The sequence below is a fragment of the Danaus plexippus genome, chromosome 2, assembly GCF_018135715.1.
Source record: "Danaus plexippus chromosome 2, MEX_DaPlex, whole genome shotgun sequence".
Taxonomy (NCBI): domain Eukaryota; kingdom Metazoa; phylum Arthropoda; class Insecta; order Lepidoptera; family Nymphalidae; genus Danaus; species Danaus plexippus.
The window spans coordinates 9474943-9497312 of record NC_083537.1 but is presented as its reverse complement, the minus strand read 5'-3'; the positions used below and the strand labels follow the sequence as shown (position 1 = coordinate 9497312).

At 36.1% G+C, this 22370-nt stretch overlaps 2 protein-coding genes across 3 annotated transcripts in view; both read left to right on the top strand.

The window, feature by feature from the left end:
• The window catches only part of LOC116765311 (uncharacterized), a 38976-nt gene extending 29244 nt beyond the window's left edge, over positions 1-9732 (top strand). Inside the window, exons 3-7 of one of the 2 annotated variants that reach the window (XM_032654757.2) lie at positions 64-208; positions 5878-6000; positions 6495-6632; positions 6864-6969; positions 7943-9732. In XM_032654757.2, coding sequence (XP_032510648.1) covers positions 64-208; positions 5878-6000; positions 6495-6632; positions 6864-6969; positions 7943-7991 — 561 coding nt within the window. In that variant the 3' untranslated portion in view covers positions 7992-9732. Of the gene's footprint in view, positions 1-63; positions 209-5877; positions 6001-6494; positions 6633-6863; positions 6970-7174; positions 7305-7942 lie in introns of those variants that run through there. The other variant, XM_032654758.2, reaches the window with a different exon arrangement.
• A 656-nt stretch (positions 9733-10388) lies between these two features.
• The window catches only part of LOC116779426 (laminin subunit alpha lam-3), a 74281-nt gene continuing 62299 nt past the window's right edge, over positions 10389-22370 (top strand). Inside the window, exon 1 of the mRNA XM_061523371.1 lies at positions 10389-10646. Coding sequence (XP_061379355.1) covers positions 10553-10646 — 94 coding nt within the window. The 5' untranslated portion in view covers positions 10389-10552. The remainder of the gene's footprint in view (positions 10647-22370) is intronic.

Genomic DNA, 22370 nt, shown 5'->3' with positions numbered 1-22370 from the left:
AACACTATTGGTTTTATTTGTGTTTACGTAACTATTAATATGACTGTTTCTGTAATGCTCTAGGCGGACCTGTCCTGTCGCAACACGAAGCAGCAGGTGGGCGCGCTGTTCACACGCAGCAACTTCGTCACGCTCAAGTACGTGACCGACAACTGGGGTACCGAGGCCAACGGCTTCAAACTCGTCATCACTGCCGTCAAGGACCCCAGTGAGTTCACTACAAACATCATATCTACTTCATTTCCCTTATTATTGTAGTCAAAACGTAACAATATAAGTTTGCGTTGTGCCAAATTGAAAGCAACATTCATGTTTATTTGTAATATGTTGTTTCCTTTAAGAATCTTTATAAATTGATAAATTAATGCGACTGCTAACAATTTACGTAAAACAATATTACATAAGAAATTTTATAATAAAAACAAAATTATTTACGGATCAATAGATTTTATCTGTTATAAATTAATGAATGATTGTATAAAATACTTCGCTTATAAGAACTGATAAGGTAAATTTATTTTTATCCTATCTCTTGCTCCGAACGTGTTAATCAATTATATACTTTTGTTTTTATACAAATATTATTTATAATAGAAGTTAAGTAATCGTTACGTTTTGGACGTGTATTAAAATCCTAATAACTATGATAATAGAGCCGACCTGATCTAAGAAAGTTTGAGATTCCTGAAGGAGGGCGGCGCGGATCCCTGTCCGAAGCCCTCTTTAATTATCTCCCGTGTTTATTTATTCCACAAAACGCCTGCGGTTCTTCTTTCACATATTCCACTCTCATCTCATCTTATAAATGGGACGTCTGTTTGTCTGGCCATTATGAGCCTCAACCCTTTAGGCCGCGATTACATTTCGCTTTTCAAAAGATTTTTCAAGCCTCCACTTATCAGGATTTGACGACTTCTTCATTCTACTCTATGTAACGGACGGATGTTTTCAAAAGATTATTGTTTTTCAAGAAAGTGTGATAACGAGATTCCTATCACTGTAAATTATTTTATAATTTGTTGGATTAATTTTTATTATAAATCATGAAATGTTTTATCATATAATGTAATACATGATCGTAATTATTAGTAACGATTAAACAACGAAGTATTTTTTCACTTCTCATCTGAATTAATTTTATATACGTTCTGTTAGCACTCTTCGCTGGTAATGTATCCGAAGGTGGGTCATTCGAACCTCGTAATGTTGATATAAACCTGTTTAAACATATGAGTAATAATGGCCCTTCAGCTTTATTGGTCTCATATAACCACGTTCGAGGCTGCTATCTCACTGCTGGCCGTATTCAGGCGACGCGATGCCAATAACTCAGAGAGTAATGGTACTTATAAATTCGCTCGATATCCGTCGGGTTTGTGAACTTTTTCATTGACCCCAACTCCCTTTTAGGGTATATTCTGACCATTGTTTAAAACAGTGCCGTGATTGATGATGAATCCAATATTCTATAGAATTTGAATTCTTTTTAATTTGTAATGTGTCTAGATCGTGTATTTATAAAAGTATAACTTAGTATAATTCTGTTTATATTATATTCCGGGTAAAAGACAACGAAAATACCCGCGGCAATACAAAGATAGAACCGCGTTTGTTCTTTTATAATAAAATACCAACTTTTAAATATGCAAAGTCAAGAATTCAAGTACGTTGCAGTTAGGAAACTTCTATTCTTATTTATAACAGCGAAGTGCTGGTTTACCCCGTGTGTTATTTAATCGATTATTCTGTTCTTATGAAGCGAAACAAAGAAATAACTATTTCATTATGACGTTCATTTAAATTTAACATAAATTAAAATTTCTATGACGAATTATAATTCTTAAAATACTATAGGTCATAGTTCGGTTGCGTAAACATAACTTGTTTCACGTACAACGTTGACGGAAAAACGAATGCCTTGTAAATTGATAGCATGAGTTGTTATTTGTTGAGCCAATTCCTTTTTATTGTTAACATTCTTGTCAGCCTTCACGACAATCAGACGTTTTGGCGATAACCCTCTTGGGGCAAATTACTTAAAACATCTGTGTCACAAGATCTTAAAGTTTATGTCCAATTATTCTTAAAGAGATTCTGTAAAACTTAGAAATCGTTTTTAATACGTGGGATATAGTGTCCAATTAGATTTCCAACTCGGCGGACTGGAAAAGTATAGTGAGAGAGGGTTTTAGCGAGTTTGGGAAAAGCCTCGAGGTTGGAGCGTAATCATATTTGCCTTGTAAAGTGTGCTTTTGGGATGGAAAAAGGCTTGTTGTTGCACATTTACGCTGTTCCTGCTTTTGTTGAAGTTTGGTACACGAGCTCTGCCTGAATATAATATTGAGGACATCCAAGACTGATGCTTTTAGAACTAAATGCTTTTTATAATGATATCTAAGACATTGACAGGTATTAATTTAAATAAAACTAATATCATAAAAAAGGAGTACGAAAATATTAGTTTCGTTTAAACGATTCTTCATTAGAACTTTTGCAATGTTTAAGAAGCACAATTCAAGAAACGAGGGTAGGCGGCGATGACATAAAAAGGGTTTAAAAAAAGACAGGGACATATTTTTTTTGTAAGTAACGATAATAATTTTATATGACTTTTATAGATTACAAACGATATTGTTACATTTAATTAAGACCAGAATTTCCACGCTCCATTACGTAACTTCTACGTTGTATTAAACACAGTCGACTCATAATGAGATCTAAGATTTTCGCGAGTATTCATTTAAATGAAACTAGTATTTTTCGGATTTACTACGCGGATTTTATTATTTAAAAACTACATAATCCCGACGTTTCGGTTACTTTGCAGCAACCGTGATCACGGGCAGACGAGGTGTGAATGTCTGTCAGTTGGTCCTTGTTATTTATCATCTACCGCCATCGATTTCTTAATTTTCTGGCGTACCGCTCTGGATGCCGGCAGAATGCGCTCACGGTGTCTTGAGGTCCTGCGGTGTGGTTTCGGACATGGGATTTTATATTTTTAAGAACGGGGTCCCAGGTGTTTGATAGATTCCAGCCATCTTCTCTATTGAAATTGGGATGTTTTTTAATTTCAATAGCCTCGCGAATTAATCTCGGTATATACTTGTCTTCCCGAGCGAGGATTTGAGGTTTATCAAAACGAATGTAGTGGCCTGGTTTGTCCATTGTGTGTTCACACACTGCTGACTTCGACGCGCGCCTGTTTTTGATGTCTGAGATGTGTTCCTTAACCCTTGTACCGATGCTCCTCTTCGTCTGTCCAATGTATGACAAGCCACAGTCACAGTCGAGTTTGTATACACCCGCTTGTTGTAAAGGAATGTTACTCTTGATTGGTCTCAAGAATTGGCTCACTTTCTTATGTGGTTTGTAAATAGTTTTAATGGAAACCTTCTTCAAGATGTTGCCTATTCTGTCAGTAACTCCCTTCACATATGGTAGTATCGCAGGTTGTCGTTCAACTGTGGGTGGCTTCAGGTGGTTCTTGCGATGCTGGCGAGGCACGGGCAGGTTGTTGATGGTGAGAGCATGTTTTACATGCTGCAGCTCGGCCTCTAGGTGGTCAGCATCACAAAGGTGTTGGGCTCTCTGTAACAAAGATTTGCCAACGGTAGCTAACTGTATAGGGTGGTGGTGCGAGTTACCGTTGAGGTACCTGTCCGTGTGTGTGGGTTTCCTATAAACAGTATGTCCCAAAGTATTGTCAGGATTCCTAATGACAAGTATATCAAGGAAAGCTAAAGAATTATTTGCCTCCAATTCTATAGTGAACTGAATCTTACTATTGATAGAATTAAGATGGTTCAGAAAAGCAGATGTTTTATTTTTATTTAATATTGTGAAGGTGTCATCTACATACCGTTTATATATTAAAGGTCTTATAGGAGGAGAGCAAAGGGCTCGCACCTCGAAGTCTTCCATGAATATGTCAGCGACAACGGGGGAAACCGGCGAACCCATTGCAACTCCATCTACTTGTATGTAGAATTCATCCTTCCACATGAGGTAGCCAGATGTTAGGCAATGCTTTAATAGTTCTGCATATTCTATAGGCATATTGTTATCCTTTAACTTACCTCTTACAATCTCAATGCAGTCAAGAACAGGTATACTAGTGAATAATGACTGTACATCGAAACTGACCATACTGTCATTGTCGCTTAATTTTAGGTGTTTTAAATCTTTGACAAATTGGTAGGAATCCTTAACAAATGACTTTGTGTGGCCCCGGAGTGGTGATAATATCTTTGAAAGAAATTTAGCCAGTTTATAAGTTGGTGAGTCAATCTGGCTTACTATTGGGCGTAATGGAACATCTTGTTTATGGATTTTAGGCAACCCATACAATTTTGGAGGTTTTGCACACGATGGTACGAGTGATTTGATATCAAGATTAAGTTTTGAACTGTATTTGTTTATTAAAAATTTTGTTTCTGTTAAAACTTTAGTTGTCGGGTCTTTGTTAACTTTTTTATAAATAGAATTATCTGAAAGTATTTCGATTATTTTATTATCATAATCACTCGTATCCATTATTACGGTCGCGTTCCCTTTATCTGCACGGAGGACAGTCAGGTCTTCATTGTTGCGAAGTTGTTTGAGTGCAACCGATTCCTGACGAGAGATATTTTGTCGAGGCAATTTGCCGCATTCTGCCGGCATCCAGAGCGGTACGCCAGAAAATTAAGAAATCGATGGCGGTAGATGATAAATAACAAGGACCAACTGACAGACATTCACACCTCGTCTGCCCGTGATCACGGTTGCTGCAAAGTAACCGAAACGTCGGGATTATGTAGTTTTTAAATAATAAAATCCGCGTAGTAAATCCGAAAAATACTAGTTTCATTTACAGTCGACTCAGTTGAGAACGGATCAACTGCACGTACGGCGCTAAACAAGCGACGTATTTTCAAATATTCCGAGTAATATTATAATTTGAAATGAATTTTTATAATTGTTTTATGATCACTGGTGGTAGTTAAACGATTCCATTGGAGCGGGAATATCATAAAACCAGCGAACCGACGCGAAAGCCTCACTTTAATTCAATTTAACATCACTGACCTTTTGAGCCGTTGTTTTGTTTTGTATCAATTTGTGCTTTAAATAAAAGCTATTCGAGTAGATTTTTATTTAAATTTTGTACAGTATTTTTTTATCGGTTTAACGCCTCTATTATATCAGTATTGTGCAATTACTTCTAGCAGAAGACTTCATAACTCTAAATGTAATTTATAATGAAGTGGAAAATCGTTGTGCATTAAAGCTATTTAATGCTGTATAATATATTTGATTTAAGTAAAATTGTACTTTATCATTGGGTTGATGTACTTATAATTAGATTTTTCGTAAACAAAATTTGTTGTTTTAAAACAATTTGTTCATGATCGCCGTCTCTGCTATTGGTCGACCATTCCAAGCGGTCCCATCTATCATAATTATCATATCTATGTCTATATATCTAAGTAGATCTATACTCTAGATGTAGATTTATATATCTATTTCTTGCTGCCATTTTATTTTTCTATTCCCTCGTTATTACATCACGTCAACCCACGTCGGAGCTTTGTTATTGTATAATTATTTTTTTTAGAAATTTCTGATGCTACGCGGAATAAATTTGATAAATAATTTTTGTAAAGAAAAATTTTATAAGAAAAGTGTAAAGTTATATTACTCATATAAAATAAACATTTTATAATACTTCATATTAAAGAACACAAAATAATATGTATAGCTAACAGATAATATTTTTACGCCTTTAATATTTTTACAGGAAATCGTAGAAATAGGAAAACTAGCTTAGAACAATGTTAGCCATTTTCAGTGTGAGCCGTGAGTTTCATACAATAAGGTTGTATGTATTTGCAGAACATGGATGTAAGGAGTTCAGATGTAAGCAGCGAGAGTTTTGTGTGAGCGCCGACCTCACCTGTGACGGAGTGGATCACTGCGCCGACGGGTCTGACGAAGACACCGCCGCCCTCTGTCCTGGTAACGTATACAATATACATATACAAAATACATTGTAATGACATGCAGACATATTAATTAATATTTAAAGTATTATATAATTCAGATATAAAAGGCTGCTTGGGAAGATATATTGAAATATATGTCACGAATCCATAATGGTATTTTAATTGACGAATAATTAATGTCATGAAATTAAAATTTAACATGAGAAACGTATATAAATTAATTTCGCTGAATAAAATGGTGAAAACAATGAGCTAGCATCAAGAGCATATAAAGCATAACTGAATTACTGGACAGTAAAATATACTATATGTATATATTTAGTGGAATTTTTATTCGAATGGGCCGGGACGTCACCCAAAGAAGATTTTCCTAAAATAAACGAATTAAGATTTTATGTATTATTTTTGTCTTTTTATAAATCTCCCTGGGATTCCTTTGTTTTTCCTCGGCACGAGCTTTGTTTGTGTCACGAGTAATCCATCAGTGGTTGCCACCACTTGTTACAGAGAGTGGTGGTGGAGCGGGCGGTGGTCCGTGGGTGGTGGCGGGGGCGGGCGGCGCGGTGCTGGCGACGATCAGCGTGGCCGCCGCTGTCTGCTGCTACTGCCGACGACGAGCGCCCGCCAGGAGGACGCACTTACATTGTAACATATACCAACTTGCTCCTAAACCTATAATAATAGGAAATGGATGTTCCATAGTACCATTGTCAAGATTTTTACTACTCAAATTTGACGAATACTGCAATTTTAATAATCAAAATTATAAAATAGAGTCATATGGGATAGACTAAAGTTTCTGAGAGACTCTGTTTTTCGGAGTATGATGCAAGTATCAGTCTTATGTTAGTACAAACTGTCGTCTCGTTGTTGCAGTACAACAAATGGCAAGCAGCAACGGGTCGGGCGGCGGCGGCAAGGGCGCCGCCTCGCCCGCCACGAGGCTGCCGGGAAACTGGGCGCACCCTGCGGGCCCGCGCGGGTATACATTGCCTCTTGTACCATTCGCATATATTATATACATATAGTTCTAGCACTGTATGCATGTACTCGTGCTTGTACTATTTATTTTTATTGTCCTATATCTCCATACATTTGCTTAAAATCGTTTGCTAATTATCCTTTTATGCCTTGTTTATTATTTTTCTATTGGTTCTGCACCGTATTTTTTTTTCTTTTATTAATAGACCTGTGAGTTCAGGGGAGAGTGCTGTGTGACACCTGACGGTCGTTATTTTGACGGAAGGAGTTACTAGCTCACAAAAATACACGGATGAAACTTTCATTCAATAAACAAATAAACTATTCTTAACAGGGTTTATCAAATTTATTTCCATTCAATTCTGTACCTCAATAAAAATATTTAATATATTGTGTGGAATTCACAGTTCAAATATTAAAAATATAGATTTTGTTTTATTTTTGTTTTTGGTACATTTTTATTATAATCATAAAATACATAGACTTCATATTGTTCGGTGCACGTATTTGATGTTGTTATCATTTAAATCAATCAAACTGAACGCTACATACATTCCGTAATTGATTTATATATTTCTTTGCTTAAGGGAGACTTCCACTACGTAACCAAAAGTTTCTCCGTTGCTACTTTCTATTAAATATTTATTAATATCAATTGGTAATAAATATTTAACGCTATCTAAGGTTTTCGCGTGTACACATATAAATGAAACTAAGTTTTTTGGACACAACGCGATTCGTATTATGTTTTTTAAACACATTCCTGACGTTCCAATCATTAATCAGCACCCGCGTGAGACACTTTTATCTGGGCTGGCCGTGACCATGTCCATGGTTACTGAAAAGTAATCTTAATGTCTGTAAAACTTAGTTTAATTGTAGATAATAATTATTTTGTCCTGGAGTGTGTAGTGTAAGTATGTACGTATGGGTGTGTGTATGTTCCGAGGGTATAGTTTAGTGCGGATGTCCAGGTACAGAGCGGCGCGCCCGGGCCGCCTGCGGGCGCGGGCGCAGCGCTGAGCGCAGGCGCCCCGCACAAGGACGAGTGGTTCGTCTGAGGCGGCCCGGTCGGGCCCGCAGGGCGGGGGCGCCGTACCGGCCCCCTACCGCTCCCACACCCCGGCGAGGCTCCCCGCACCACAGGAGGAGTCGCCGCGCCGGGAACACGAACTGTGCATGTGACCAGTGTACTTCGCTCCCGATGAATCCTTCACATATCCGTTGATACATATTTATGATAAGAGTCACCGCCTCCTTCGCCGCGAGTGTTACTTCCCTCACCGCGGCTCCCGCTCCGCCGGGAGTCTCGTCTCTAAGATACTATTTTAACTTGTGGTCGAACCGTAGCTCGTCGGAGGCTCGTCCGGCGTCACCACTGACACTCTGTGGACCAAACCGTAGTAGCAAGTCTATAGTCTCGGCAGTCCTGCAGGCCGAGGAACTTGTAGCTTCTAGAGATCGATACATTTATTTTGCGTCTAATGATCCGTTTGTGTAGAGAGCGGGGAGTCGGCAGAGTGTGAGTGTAATCGCCGGTCGTTTTATTTAAAGGAAAGTATATAGAGTAAGTGAACGAGGGCTCCGGAGGACCGCCGCATGTCTGTATGTCTGTCTGTCTGTTACGTACGTTTCGTTAGACGTAAGTATATTTATGGGAGTGATAGTTAATTCGAATCTATCCAATGACATTGTATAATCACTAGTGATGTAATGTAATGAATAATGTTGCGGTTCGTTAAGTTGTCTGTATACGTTCATTGGATGGCGAGCAGTGTGTGCAGCTATCGAGTGTCGAGTGTCGACTGACCCGCCACACGCTCTATACTAACTCTCTCTATCTCAATGAACCGTTCGTATGGTTCCCAGATATCTTCATAAACTAAATAATAAATATATGTTTGTTTGAACTTAATGAACTCTACGAGGATTGTAACGTTTTGTAGTTAGTTAAGCCGAAGATTGTAACAGATGCCATGTAGCCTTACACGATAGTCGGACCACGAAACACAAGGTAATGAGGACTCTCAAATGTGTATTTTAATTTCCTTACATATATTTTGTGTAACGAGCGTTGTATCCGACCCTCGGGTCATCCATTTATATTATTACTTTTATATCGGATCAAAGCTAGCTTAAGCTATTACCGATAAATATGGAGCCGCGAAGCGGTCGCCGGGCGGCTCGTGGTCCAGTGCTGATCGCTGAGCGTCCAGTCCTGAGCACTGGTAACCGAGCACCGAGCATCGAGCATGCGACCTCCTGACCGGCGCCGAGCGCTCCGCGGCGCAGTCCGATACGCTACCCGACACACACGAACGTTCGACCCTCGCTTTAATAAATTAAACACGGCTTTGATAAACTTTATAATAATATAAATATGTTAAGACGCTTACAGAGTTCGTTGTGGAACATGCCTTTATTGTTAGTTACGCTATACAAGATTTTATAAAGTTTTTACAATACAGTGTGACCGCTGCTGGTACATCGCTTACTGTACGTGTATCCACGCAGCTGTTCTCTAAAATTAAGATGGCGAGTCCGATGTGTGTCGGGATCCTGCGACCGCGCCGCGCCGCGCTCTCTCTCGACTCTATCCGAACGTATCTATGTATTATCTAATTTTAGCGAAGATTTTTTTAGGTGAATTTTTACTCGTTTAGTGAAAGGCACGCGTGTCGTGGGTGTCCAATTTTTGGTGTTACGATAAACGCAATGTAAATTTATCGATATGACATTAAACATTTTTGGCTTATCGTTCGTATGTTATTGAGTTCTTATTACAATAAATCCCTTTTACCTATTTGTTATTGTATCTAAAATAAAAAAAGCACTTCCTTTTTTGTTTTTCTTTGATTGTATTGAAATGCGAAATCTAAAATTTAACCGTATTATTAATTGGTCAAACTTATAATGAAAGACTTATTTAAAATATTAATAGAAATGCCATCTAGTGTACATTTTAGGAACTGTTTACACAACGTTGGTTACTAACAAAGTTTCCGCTAGAGGGAGCTCCTTTCTCTCTAATGAGCTTTTACAATGAAAAATTCATAGCTTTATTAATTTGAAATATATTAAACAGAAATGGAATTAATTTATTATAAATGATCTTTAATACAAACAGTAGGATACTTCTTTTACTTATCTCATAAATACCATGGCCGATAATTAATAAACCGAGAAGAGCTTTTGGTCTGGAGTCTGGAGGCATTTTAATAGCGGAGTGGTGAGCTTGTTTTGCTCAGTAATAAGTTGCATTCTGACCGCGCTGTGCCGCTCCGTCGACGTACAACTTAAAATATAATGCGATATATATTACGAACTTACGAATAATTCTGTGAAAATAACTCGATATAAACTTGAGAGTTAGGACGACACAAGAAAGATCCACCTGTTTAAATATATATAAAATATATTTAATTTTAACATTTTATATTTACAATTTAAAAATCTCTTAGAAAGATTAAAAATAGTTAAAGGAAATGTTGTGTCTCGTGCGGTGATAATAGATCACCAGAAGTGTTACATGGACAGTTCCAGTAATATATGAATTATTGCCGTTTGTTGTGTGATGGTGTAAGATGTGGTGGCGTTGGGTGGTGGTGACGGTCCTGGTGACGGTGGTGGTGACCACGGTCGCCGGCAAGGGGAAGAAACATCGACATCACAAGCCAGGTACGAGTTGATAAACGATACAAACTAACAGTATGCTCGTTACCTTATAAACAATACAAATCCGCGTATATAATGAACTTTTTAAATAAAAATCATCAGCAAAATACAAGATAGTTAGAAAGCAGTGGATTAAACAAAAAATAACTTATTACTTAAGGTTTTTGTATAATTTCACGGAAATACGATTCCTTCAAACAGATTCGTCGTTTATTTGACGTCGGCATAACTTGGCGTTAATGTGAAGGTACACAAAATAAACAGCGTGTGTTTAGGGAGAGGCAGGGCACACTGTTCCTAGAACGCGAGGTGGTGATGCCACTGGGAACGATCCGGATACAGTTACGGATCCATTACAGATCGACCGCCGATCCATCAGCTCTGGCCACCAGCGTTATCGGATACTCCAAGATAATGTAAGGTTGATTATAATTTAGCCCGAGTCTTGTACCAGATGTATCGAATATCAACGCAAAACTAGACACATTGTAGAATTATTTGTTCGAGTGAAACATTATCTTTAAAATATATTTAATCGGATATTGGATTTCAATAACGGATGTGAATATGGTCGATAAAAAAGCCAATGATACTTGAAGCCCACATTAAAGTCGAGCCTCAGTAACTCGTACGACTTAATTTAAAGGTTAGGTCACACGAACGGCGTGATTCATCTACGAGTATATTTAAATTAAGATATTCCGATGGAGCAGTTTGTTTTATACATAATCCACGCTCGATCGGACGTCCATTAACGTCTCGTGAACTGTGAACCGAAACCAGTTTGAACAGGTGCGGAGCAGACGGCACCGCTGGTGGATGAGACCGAATCGACACCGACGAGGTCTTTGGAGGAGAATCTTCACAAAACTCACATACAACCTTCATAGTTAACATCACATCCTTTTCAAATCGAAATTTAAGGAATATGCATATAATATTAAGACGAAAAAATATTTAGGGATCCCATTAAATATTTTCTTTTTATATGTATTTTATAATTTGTCCAGCAACAACTTACATTAATCGTGGTCGCCGGTAGACAAGAGGGAAATGTCTATTCTAATCGGAATTATGATTCAAGTTAATTGAAAGTGTAATCAGTTCCTTTGACTTTATACTAACGGGATCTAAGACTTTGAGTATTCATTTAAATGAAACTAATATTTTCGGATTACTTCGCGTATTTTGTTATGTTTAAAAACTACATACTCCCGACGTTTCGGTTACCTTGCATCAACCGTGATCACGGCAAACATCTCGTCTGCCCGTGATCGTGTAGTTTTAAAAATATTACAACAACGCGTAGTAATCTGAAACTATTAGTTTCATTTACATTTTATATACTTATGTATTCCTGGTAGTGTCGATAGAGATTAAAATTATAATTTAATATCGCAAAGATTTTCGGACCGGGACCCTCAGCATCAGAAGAATGAATTTACTTTGTAAGAGAACAAACAACTAAGTAATATTAAAATAAACTTTTGTGAACATGATTTAATAACATTAATCAGCTCATAGGTTTTGGTTGCCAGTGATATTTTTATAAATACAATGATCTGTTTCAATTTAAACTAAATTTAAATTCACATTTATGAATAAAAATTAAAGCAGTATAAATTTTCCGAATAAAATAAAATGGGTGAGCATATGAAGAAACATTACAGTTAAAGATTAACTTACGTGTTTTTGATTTCACTGCAGTTGTATATAATATTATACTTGAAAATGCTAGTATTGTTACAAACATACAATTGGTTGGTTGGATCCAATCTGTACTGACTTTAAAAGATCCTTAACCCGATTGATTGATTAACTTACGTGGAATCCTTTCCGCTTACTACAAAACATCCAAATGTCACGGTTAATATTTGAGGGGATACCTAGATTCAGATCATAAAAATATATTTGTTATAATTCGATTTCATTCCGTGTCTCTTCTAATGCTAACATTATACCTAAATCATATTAACTAATCAATCTATTTACAAATCCGACGCTCGCTGACATTGTCAGTACTATGGAAAAAAACTATTTTGTTAAATGATAGTAAACAGAAAACGACATTTTAGCGATAGTGTATGTAATTTATTAATGAATACCTCGTCTTGGTACAGGGAATTGTCAGGCGCGTGCGCTGCATCAATGTGAGTTTATTTATAGCTTGGAGATAGCGCGGCCCTGAGTGATGCATTGTCATATACGATTACCAGCTCACACTCACTGACTCATTAAAAGAAATGAGTTAATTACTCATTAAACTGTTTATGCTAGTGACATGAATGTTTTAGTGTCAAAAAAATCGCATCGATAGTCTTTTCTCTGTTTTTACTCCTCTTTTTACTAAGCTTTAAAAAAAAAATGGTGGCAAGTATGTTATGGCATTTTAGGAGACAGAATTAATAACACTTTGCTCTAAAAAGCTTCTTATTACCAAGACGAGTTTTTTGAATTCTTGTTACGGAGTTAACGAGTAACGGCGTTTCGCACTTGAAACCTTGACGGATGGTCAAGTATTGTAGGGCCACCCTGATCCCACACCCCGCAGGTAGGGCGCTTCTCAGAAGGGCATTGTTTCATACGATTAGGCACGCGTTCCAACCCCACAGGTTCACTATTGTACCGCGCTATACATTAACAGACCCGATACCTGTTTGAAGTTATTATACATTTTGATTGATCAATAAACTCATCTTTTGGAGCTTGACCGTTTTTCATTCAAACTATCGGAATCCAAAGCAGCAATTTTGATTTAACTTAACGATTTCAATCTATACATTACACTCTAGCTCTCGACTACTTCAGGATTATCAAAGCATTATAATAATAATTTAAAAGGGCTATAATATTCTACTAATCAATGCTAAGCGCCAAATAATTGCACAAATAAATCATTGCAAGTCGATATAGTGAAATGAAAATTAAACATAAGCGAGACGAATAGTTAAAGAGATCGGGTGTCGATGGACCAGTCCAGCGGACATTGAAATATACAGTGACATACAAATAAAATTTTGGATACTGTTATAGCAATAGATGCCGAATGATAGATGTACAACTGTTGATTACAGCTGTTCTGAGAGCCATAAAACTTTGTAGTAATCAAAGATTAAGTGTGATTAAGAATCAAATGTAATTTGGTCAAAGAAATTATTAGAATCATAATAACAGTTGTAATAAAGATCGCACGGTAATAAATATGAAGCTGTCGTGATCAAAAAATACAAAAAATTTAAAATACGTTGTCCCCACATCAATGAATCGGTGAAGGGGTAGGAATAAATAGTACTAGACGTTCCCAAGAAGAGGGTCGCAGTCATGGTACAGATTTAGACCAGTCGAGCACAAACTACAAAGCTGCCTGCTGGCTGGCTACCTACAATAATTGACAATACACTCTATGTACAAAGAGCAGCGCCGGGAATAGAATGTCGCCATGAAGCCGATAGTATTTTCGGAATATGATGAATGCTGAATCACCGGTCACTTACCCTCGCTATGATAGAAAATAAATATTTGAAATCGATGTATCGTCTGGTTTACAACGAGTGAGACGTACTCGGACATCATCCATGAACAGGTGTCTCTGTGAAATTGAATTCAAGTAATTATTAAGTACAATTAAAAGGTCATAAAGATCTTAAAAACAGTAATCATTACGTACCTATCATTGTTAACTAAAACTAGCAGAAAATAAGAAAATTACAATATAAGTCGTTATTAAATAAACACTTCGAGTCTGTTCAATTAAAGCCTTACATGCTCAAGTTCCATGTATACAAAACCCATAAAGATGCAGCGAGAGATTGTCCAGGGAATTATCAGTATTAGATCTCCCAGGTACACTTCCGGTTAATTCAAAATATGAATATCTTGTTAGCCGTTTTGTATTCTCGAAATCACAGGATCAGTCGGTGTTGTGTATTTACATTGTGTGGTGTAACCATGGCATGGCATTACGATTCAAGAACCATTGAAAGCTGAGGCCGAAGACTCGAGAGCTTTGGCAGATTTAGTTGTTAGAGTGATAAGTAGGAGATCGCAATGAAACAATTTTGTATTTATTTATGTCTGTTTTATTAGATTATTCTTTACTATGAAATAAATTTAACGAAATGTTTAACACTTTTGGTATTTTCGAGATATTTTAAAATATATTAATGGTGTTGTTTCTTACTTAATATACTTATTTATAAGTAAAACTTAACATAAACCACTACTCGTTAGGTTGCATACATATTTGCATACATTTGAGTCAAATGGTAATTCGTGACTGGTTGTAGCGGGAAGCAGACAGTGAAATTTTGTAACGATAACGTTATTATAACCGCTCACAGACTCGGAATTAAAGCACCTATCTTGATAGAGCTGTATCTAACTCGGAACGAAGCATAGTCAAACCATTGACATCAAAATGTCTAATTCATTTTATTTCGTAATCATAAAAATATTTTCGTTTGTATCTCTAATGATAATATTAGTGTATTGTTTTGTGATCTTCTTTAATTCCAGTAACTGCTTTGTAATATCAATCTTTCCATACTGCATCCCATTTTCGTCCCACTCGTATGTTTACATTACAATTCAGCTCATTTGCAACTATTGTCTCAGTTATTTATGCCGCACTTGTTCCACAATCAGGACCCTGTTTTACTATCCAAATCGCCCACGCCGTCTGCGAGTAACAGACTGACGGAGTCGTACCAGGATCTCTGTTATGTTATTGTCAGTTCACATCGATCTTTGATTGATCCTCCTTCCATTAGGCTATTTTTAAGCCTACAATACGGCATCTCATATTCCTAATGTGTTCCCGACCATCGCGTTAACTCATTTTCGTGCAGCAACCTCATTATAATTTAACACAATGCGGTCCATCCACCCGCAATGTCGCCTTGTTCCGAGTATACGAGATGCCACACATCTCAGGCACGCCGAGTAAAAAGTGCCGATAGAAGAGAACCGGTCTCGTCCCAATTATGCCTCAGCCTTCGGCTAATTGGATCTCGAGAGCAAGACTTTCCACAAAGCTTTGGTTTACACGAGGATAACGCTTAAATCCTTATCTTGCAGACAACCTTCTGGTGTTGTTGTTAGCTCCCCTGTAATGCAGTTAATAGATTACCTGATCGTATTCAAATAATATATGAGGAGAGTAACAAGAGGATCCATAACTGCTAATTGCTATATTTTCGTCCAGTACAACTTTATAATATCTATAAAATGTCAGGGTCAGAAGCAACTGCAGCTGGTACTTATGTTGATGCGAGGTTGGTACCACCCTCTCAAAGAAGATTGGTGTAAACGTGTATCTTTAACACCTGCATTTCGTTAAATGATTAGTATTAGAAACCTTTTATCTGTGCCCGTTTCCTTTTCTTTTAATAATTAAAAAAATTATCTTTAAAGCATCACCATTCTTAGGCCAGCCTTTATTTTGTACATGGTTGTAGGCTAGCTCACCAATAACCATCATAATAATTTATAATATAAGCACATCACCGAACTTCACATAACATTTATTTATGCTGGTGTTATCAGATTCAGAACGCCTTTATGTTGACACTCTTTTTTTGTACTAATGTGTTTAATAGGAGTGACTTTCATAACGAGTCACGTTCTCACGTCGAATTCGAGTGACAGGGATAATCTTCTAGTGTACACAATACACTGTTCCGGGTGTCGAATGTTCTGGTTACTTATGGTATACGATTGACTTGTTCGCTTAAGACATCACTCACAGAGATATTTAAAAATATTGCTTAATCAACAGAATTGTCTATGAATATAAAATATTTACTTTCCTTTTCTCTCATGTTTACTGTTTTAAATCGTCTTAATTTTCAACCAACGACTGTAGGTTCAACCAACCCATAATTTGTTTTCTATGGGCTTATTTTTTTGAGTGCAATAAGAAAACTTATGTTTTTATTGTTATCTTTTTTTGGCGTTGATATTGTTTGTTTATAAATTTGAAGCAATTTTTGAATGTGTAATAAAAAATATCTCGTTCTGAAAGAATGATTCTTGAATAACGACTTTCCTTGTATGTAAACTGTATACATATGTTTAGATTAAAGAAGGTTATTTTTAATTTTCCTTATTTGTACAATCTTCGCTTTCCTTTAAACCGCGTGTGATTAAAAAACTAATAAAAAATATTCTGTTAAGATTTTTGTGTCGTAAGTGTATGTAATCTCTTCCCTCCTTTCCCGTGTTACAAAAGTCCGAGGCCGGCCACTATTTGTTCTATAAACATCGCCCCAAATATCCGTCGTGTCGGCGTCTGAGTGTAATTATTTCTATGCGTGTGGCCATTTCACTAAATGTTCACACTATTCTGATAGATCACGTACAACATGCTATGGACTGAAATTGAGTTTCCGATGTGTCTACTAAACCTTTTTATGGATGACCTCTAGAAAGTTAATAGTGAAAAAGTAAACTCGACTTTGATGAAGAGTTCAATTTACAGTGGTCATCTTTTTACATATTTTTTTATTTCTCCGATCATTGCCTTGGCCTCTTTGGTAATTACAAAATAACGAAATAAATTTACCCTTTACATATGTGAACGTGTCGTTGTCTCATTGTTTTCTTGGTACAGTTTAAATGAGGACAATAGTTATGTTTTTAGTGAAATAAAAAATGTGATGACTATAATAACGACATTTACAAATTAGGAAAATAACAGCGGGGCATAACTGAGATGCTCAGGTCTGTCAAGTGTCATCGGCTGTTCTTAATGTTAAAAGGGAAATAGAATTTTGTTCCAAAACCAAACCTTACCAGAGACCGCAGCGGTCACCACAGTACTTCTAACTTTCTCGTTTAACAATGTTTTACCTGTATACAATAACATAAAATTTTTAATAGTGCCCGTACCTCAATATGGTATCGCAAAATGCATTTGATTTTGTGCTTTACACCTTTTCGTTAAAGACTAAAATATACTATCTTTAGAAGTCTATAAATAACACCTCTCCTCTCACATTAATGAAACACGAAAAGTAATGATATACGCTCATTATTTAAAGAATTTTATTATTTAATGTGAAACATTGATCTCTTTTAAAATGTCCACTGACTTTTTCCATATGAACTTAAAACATATATGAGTCATAGCATATATTGCGTTATATAGTTGTGGATATTGAAGTCCCATGTATGAGTATGTGATTATTATGATAACTTCAGGACCTTTTATTATATATCTATAATCGCTAGTTAAGAACAGGAACTTGTTAATAAAACATTATAAAAAAAAAGAATTAAAATCCCCTCTACTTTCGTTGTCTAAACAAACTTCAATCAGACATCATTTAGGATTATACTCTTACAAGCATTTCATGTGATATAATATTGAAGAAACGACAGAACTGAATGGTTGAATTTGTATCGTCGGATAGAAAAAATATATTTTATGATGATCATTAAAGCGAATGTATCCCGTCCTAAACACCACTTCACTAGTCATAATTCTTACTGTGATTATATCAACTAAATTAGACGTAAGCTGGTGAGTTATTACGTAATAGGCTTCCGCTGTACCTTTTATATAGTTATTTGATTTTAATATGATGTGAGTTTTATATCGGCTGCGTACACCCGGCTTCATCGCGTCTTTAGAATGTGTACCAAAGAATAAGTTAAGCTAGACGCTCCTGTGTAATTTACGTATCGATATGAATTTTAAATGAACTGGAATCTGACACTTTTATTTCTCTTTGTACCTTAGAATTTTTTATGTATAAAACGTAATAGCGGATGAATTTCTTTTATATTTTTTAACAAGTAATGTCTCTTGAAGTCGTCAGGAGTTTAGGTATAAACTAATTATATCTAAGGTACCTAATCTTCAATGGATTGTGTGCTGATCTCCGATTTCAACACCACTTCAAGAAACAGGTTGCAGGTGAAGACTGGGTACGATAGCAATCTGATTGATATCTCACCGTAACCGTAACTAATCTATATATGCGAAAATAATGGGTTCTACTAACACGTGTAGTACTTTTAACTATCAGTAACTTCCATAATTATCACAATAAAGTTAGTAAATACGTCTTAAAAATGAAGGAAATGAAAATGTATGCGACAGGAACCATGTGACCCACAACCCTGACTCTGTTTACATGCAGCGCTTATCCCATTTAATGGCTTTTTTATTTGTTTTTTGTCTGTACCAATCAAATGAATGGCTGTAGTCGCATGGGTTTTATATTTAAAAGATTGTGTGGACTGAATGGGGTCGACTTGTTTGAAGCCATTAGGGGCGGGATGTCTGTCAATTGCTTTCATACCGAATAAAACTGCCATTGATACGACAAACGTTTGAGGGGCATTTTGAGTTTAGTTTTATGAGCACTCGAATCCATTAAATTCTTGTTTTCCTAAAGGCAATTGAACCCTTATTGATATGAAGGGGATGTTTCGCATTTGTCTTGAAGGTATTTACCTAATTGGATGGAGAAACGTACCGCACAATAGGATCCCAAGTTGGATTGATCTACCAAATTGGTGGCTGAGGTTAGCTGGTCGCTTTCATGGTTATGGTGCGATGTTTGTCGATTGTGATGCCGAGTATGGCGAAGTGTGTTCCTCGTTATCGAAGCCATATTAGGCACCGGCGCTTGTGCTTACGATTTCCATTTCACAGACAATTTGGATAATTAGGAACTTTCAACTATCAAATTTATTAACAGTTATTATAAAGTATACAACACGATTGTTTTAAAGAATTGCTATGAGATAATTAAATTCAACAGATGTTGGCTGAATATTTTATACCTGTTAAAAGCTTTGATTTTTATTTTGCTCATATATAAAACATGAACATTAGGCTGACTGGACGTTTGTATAAGCTTTACATCAAATTGTTTCCTTCAATCGCTTGGGTCTGGACTCTGGCAGTAGTCATTATAGGTCATGAATTGTGTTTTGTTACTTCAGGTACAAATTCAGTGATGCTGTGTACTATACATATTTATAATTAATTCCATTTCATTTTCTTAAATAACAATAACATACAAATGTTTCGCTTAAAAAAGGAAATGAATAATTATTTTTTTTCATAAACCTAATTATTATAAAGTACTGACAATTTCACGATCAACGTATTTTTTTTATTGTCAAGAATATTACGATAATGGTTCTGACAATTTTGACAGCAACATGTGACTCATGCGAGCTATTAAAACTCTCATGGGAATTATTTAAAAGTTATCTTAGGTGTACTTTTTTAATATGAAGTATGATTTATGATACTTGATATATATATATATATATATGTATGTTCATTTATTATTTGTTTTTATTTAATTATGAATATGATTATATACAGAAATACATAAGCGTAATAAAGTGCATGAAAATTTTCTAACATCTAATGTTACAAAAATAACTTAACGCCAAAAGTGACTCAAGCATTTTCTAAGGCAAAAAATAATGTATGTAGTATAGTGGGATGTGATATACGTGTACAATGTGACATTAACTAACAAAGAAATGTGGTAAATAGAGAGATAATCTACGGAGCATGAAATCAGAACTAATAAATATATATTCCTGTTACACCATTAAACCGAATTCAAAGGAGTTATCTGAGGAGTCGGCTGGCGTCTCCAAAAATTAGGGTCTAGAACTATTAAACAGTGATTTAAGGAGCACTGCCATTTGTCACGGTGATGGCGGTGGGACAAAGGAAGCGATAGGTAATGAAGTGTCCATTTAATGGTCAAACCTCCCACCGAGCTTCTAGTCGTGACAAAAAATTATTTTCAACTGGCATCACTTCATGCCGAAATAGAAAAATGTTTGTACAATACAAAAATATGCCACAAGATAACATTAATGATTCAATAGGTACCGTCCAATTACTAAATAATTGGGTCTTTACATGTTATTTTTGAATGATAGCAGGTCAAGAGCTAATCCCCGTCTGTAATTAACCTGCGGACAACATAGATGAACGACGTGCAACATTTGTTTGGTCAATTATAATTTTAATGATCTGTATGCTTCGGTATTGAGACATTGCCGTCAGTAGAGAAGCCATGCATCAGATGGAGGCACGCCGCCGGCGCCGGCGCCCGTGGCGAACCCTCAACACTGGGCCTCGACACGTCTATTACACACACTCTCATTACTCACGGCTATCCTTTGAGTTTATCACAGTCACATTTGTCTTTTATATATCATTTATTTATTTAAAAAAATCCTGATGATCACAAATTGCTATATGTCTTAACTTCTTTAAGGAGTTAAACGCATGTTATGTAGACATATCATAAGAAAGGTGCTACCGTATGTCTGTTATAATATTATATAAAATTATATTCTGAAATTGTTCTCAAGATTTTATTATAAAAAGTCTTCTAAACACAGCCTCGTTTGCTTTATTTTAAGTTCACTACTTGAAAGTAACATTAAATAGAATGAATAAAACATAAAATTCACTTGGATTACATTCTCATATGAAACAAGGGACAGAGAAGACAAAGAAGTCTTTTGCTAAGATTTATGTCTCACAGCATAGTTCACTGTAATATAAAATTAAGAACTCTCTATATTAAAAGATTGAAAAGAATATATTCAAACCCTACTACTTTAACTTAGTACTTGCCCAAACGTCCACATTTTACTGTGGAAGACTTAAAACAATATTGTAATATTACTGCAAAAAGTTTAAAAGCAATAATGCTATAATATTAATGAAAACAAAAATATTTAAAAATTATTGTTTCAGAAACAAATATATTTTTATACATACAAACATTACATTATGACAATATTTCAATCCGATCACCAAAAAATGTTGATCAAAAATACTTCTACGTCCTTACAGAATGTAAAGCTGACTAGAAGAGTCGCGGAAACAGTCCACTTTTTATGCGCATAATTGAATCGTCCTTACTCATCGTTATAGAATGGCTGCGACACATCGCTTATTCCCCCATAAAAACCTCCTCACCATATTTGGAGTTCACTAATGAACCTAATGGTCTCGTATGGGCCTGGCCTGCTCCCACGAGCCTGGCAGTGTTCAGTTTTTATTCGACCCCCTTTCGGACGGCCATCCTTTTCAAGGCTGTTGTAAATAACTGTTTGTCCATCTCCAACAGTATCACAAGTTTCATTTATATTTGGTTTCATTAATGTATTTCACGTAATGAACTCCTCGGCTCATAATGTTTTGATGGATTTCCCAATAACTGTGACCTTTATACTTATTTATAATGGTTATGATACCAATAATAATTGTCATCAACGTAATCCGCAATCAATTTTGTATCTGTCACTCGAAGTATAATAATAGGAGAAACAAAAAATTCTTCACATCTTACTCCGGTAATAAAATTATTGATTTACTAAGTCACTTCATATCTTGATCGACGCTGAAAACTCCCTTTAATAATTATTCCTGTACTTCTAGCAATTTGATATGTGCTCTTGAATTTCGGCTTTATTCTTGAACGCTATTTTAGCTATATAATGTTACAAGGCAGATGTTTTAAAACAATACATGGTTTAAAAGGTCGGGATATAGAGTCGAACCCTAAGTGTCGGTGGAGTGTGAGCAAACATTCCTTGCTTAATGTAAGTAGTGTTTACAGTAGCCACCAGCTACCGCTTCCTTCATTCAAGACTATGTTTCTTGTTTTAAGTCATGTTTACGTTCTGCGCCACACGTCTCCGGTAAGGGCGGCTTTTAACTATTTTTAC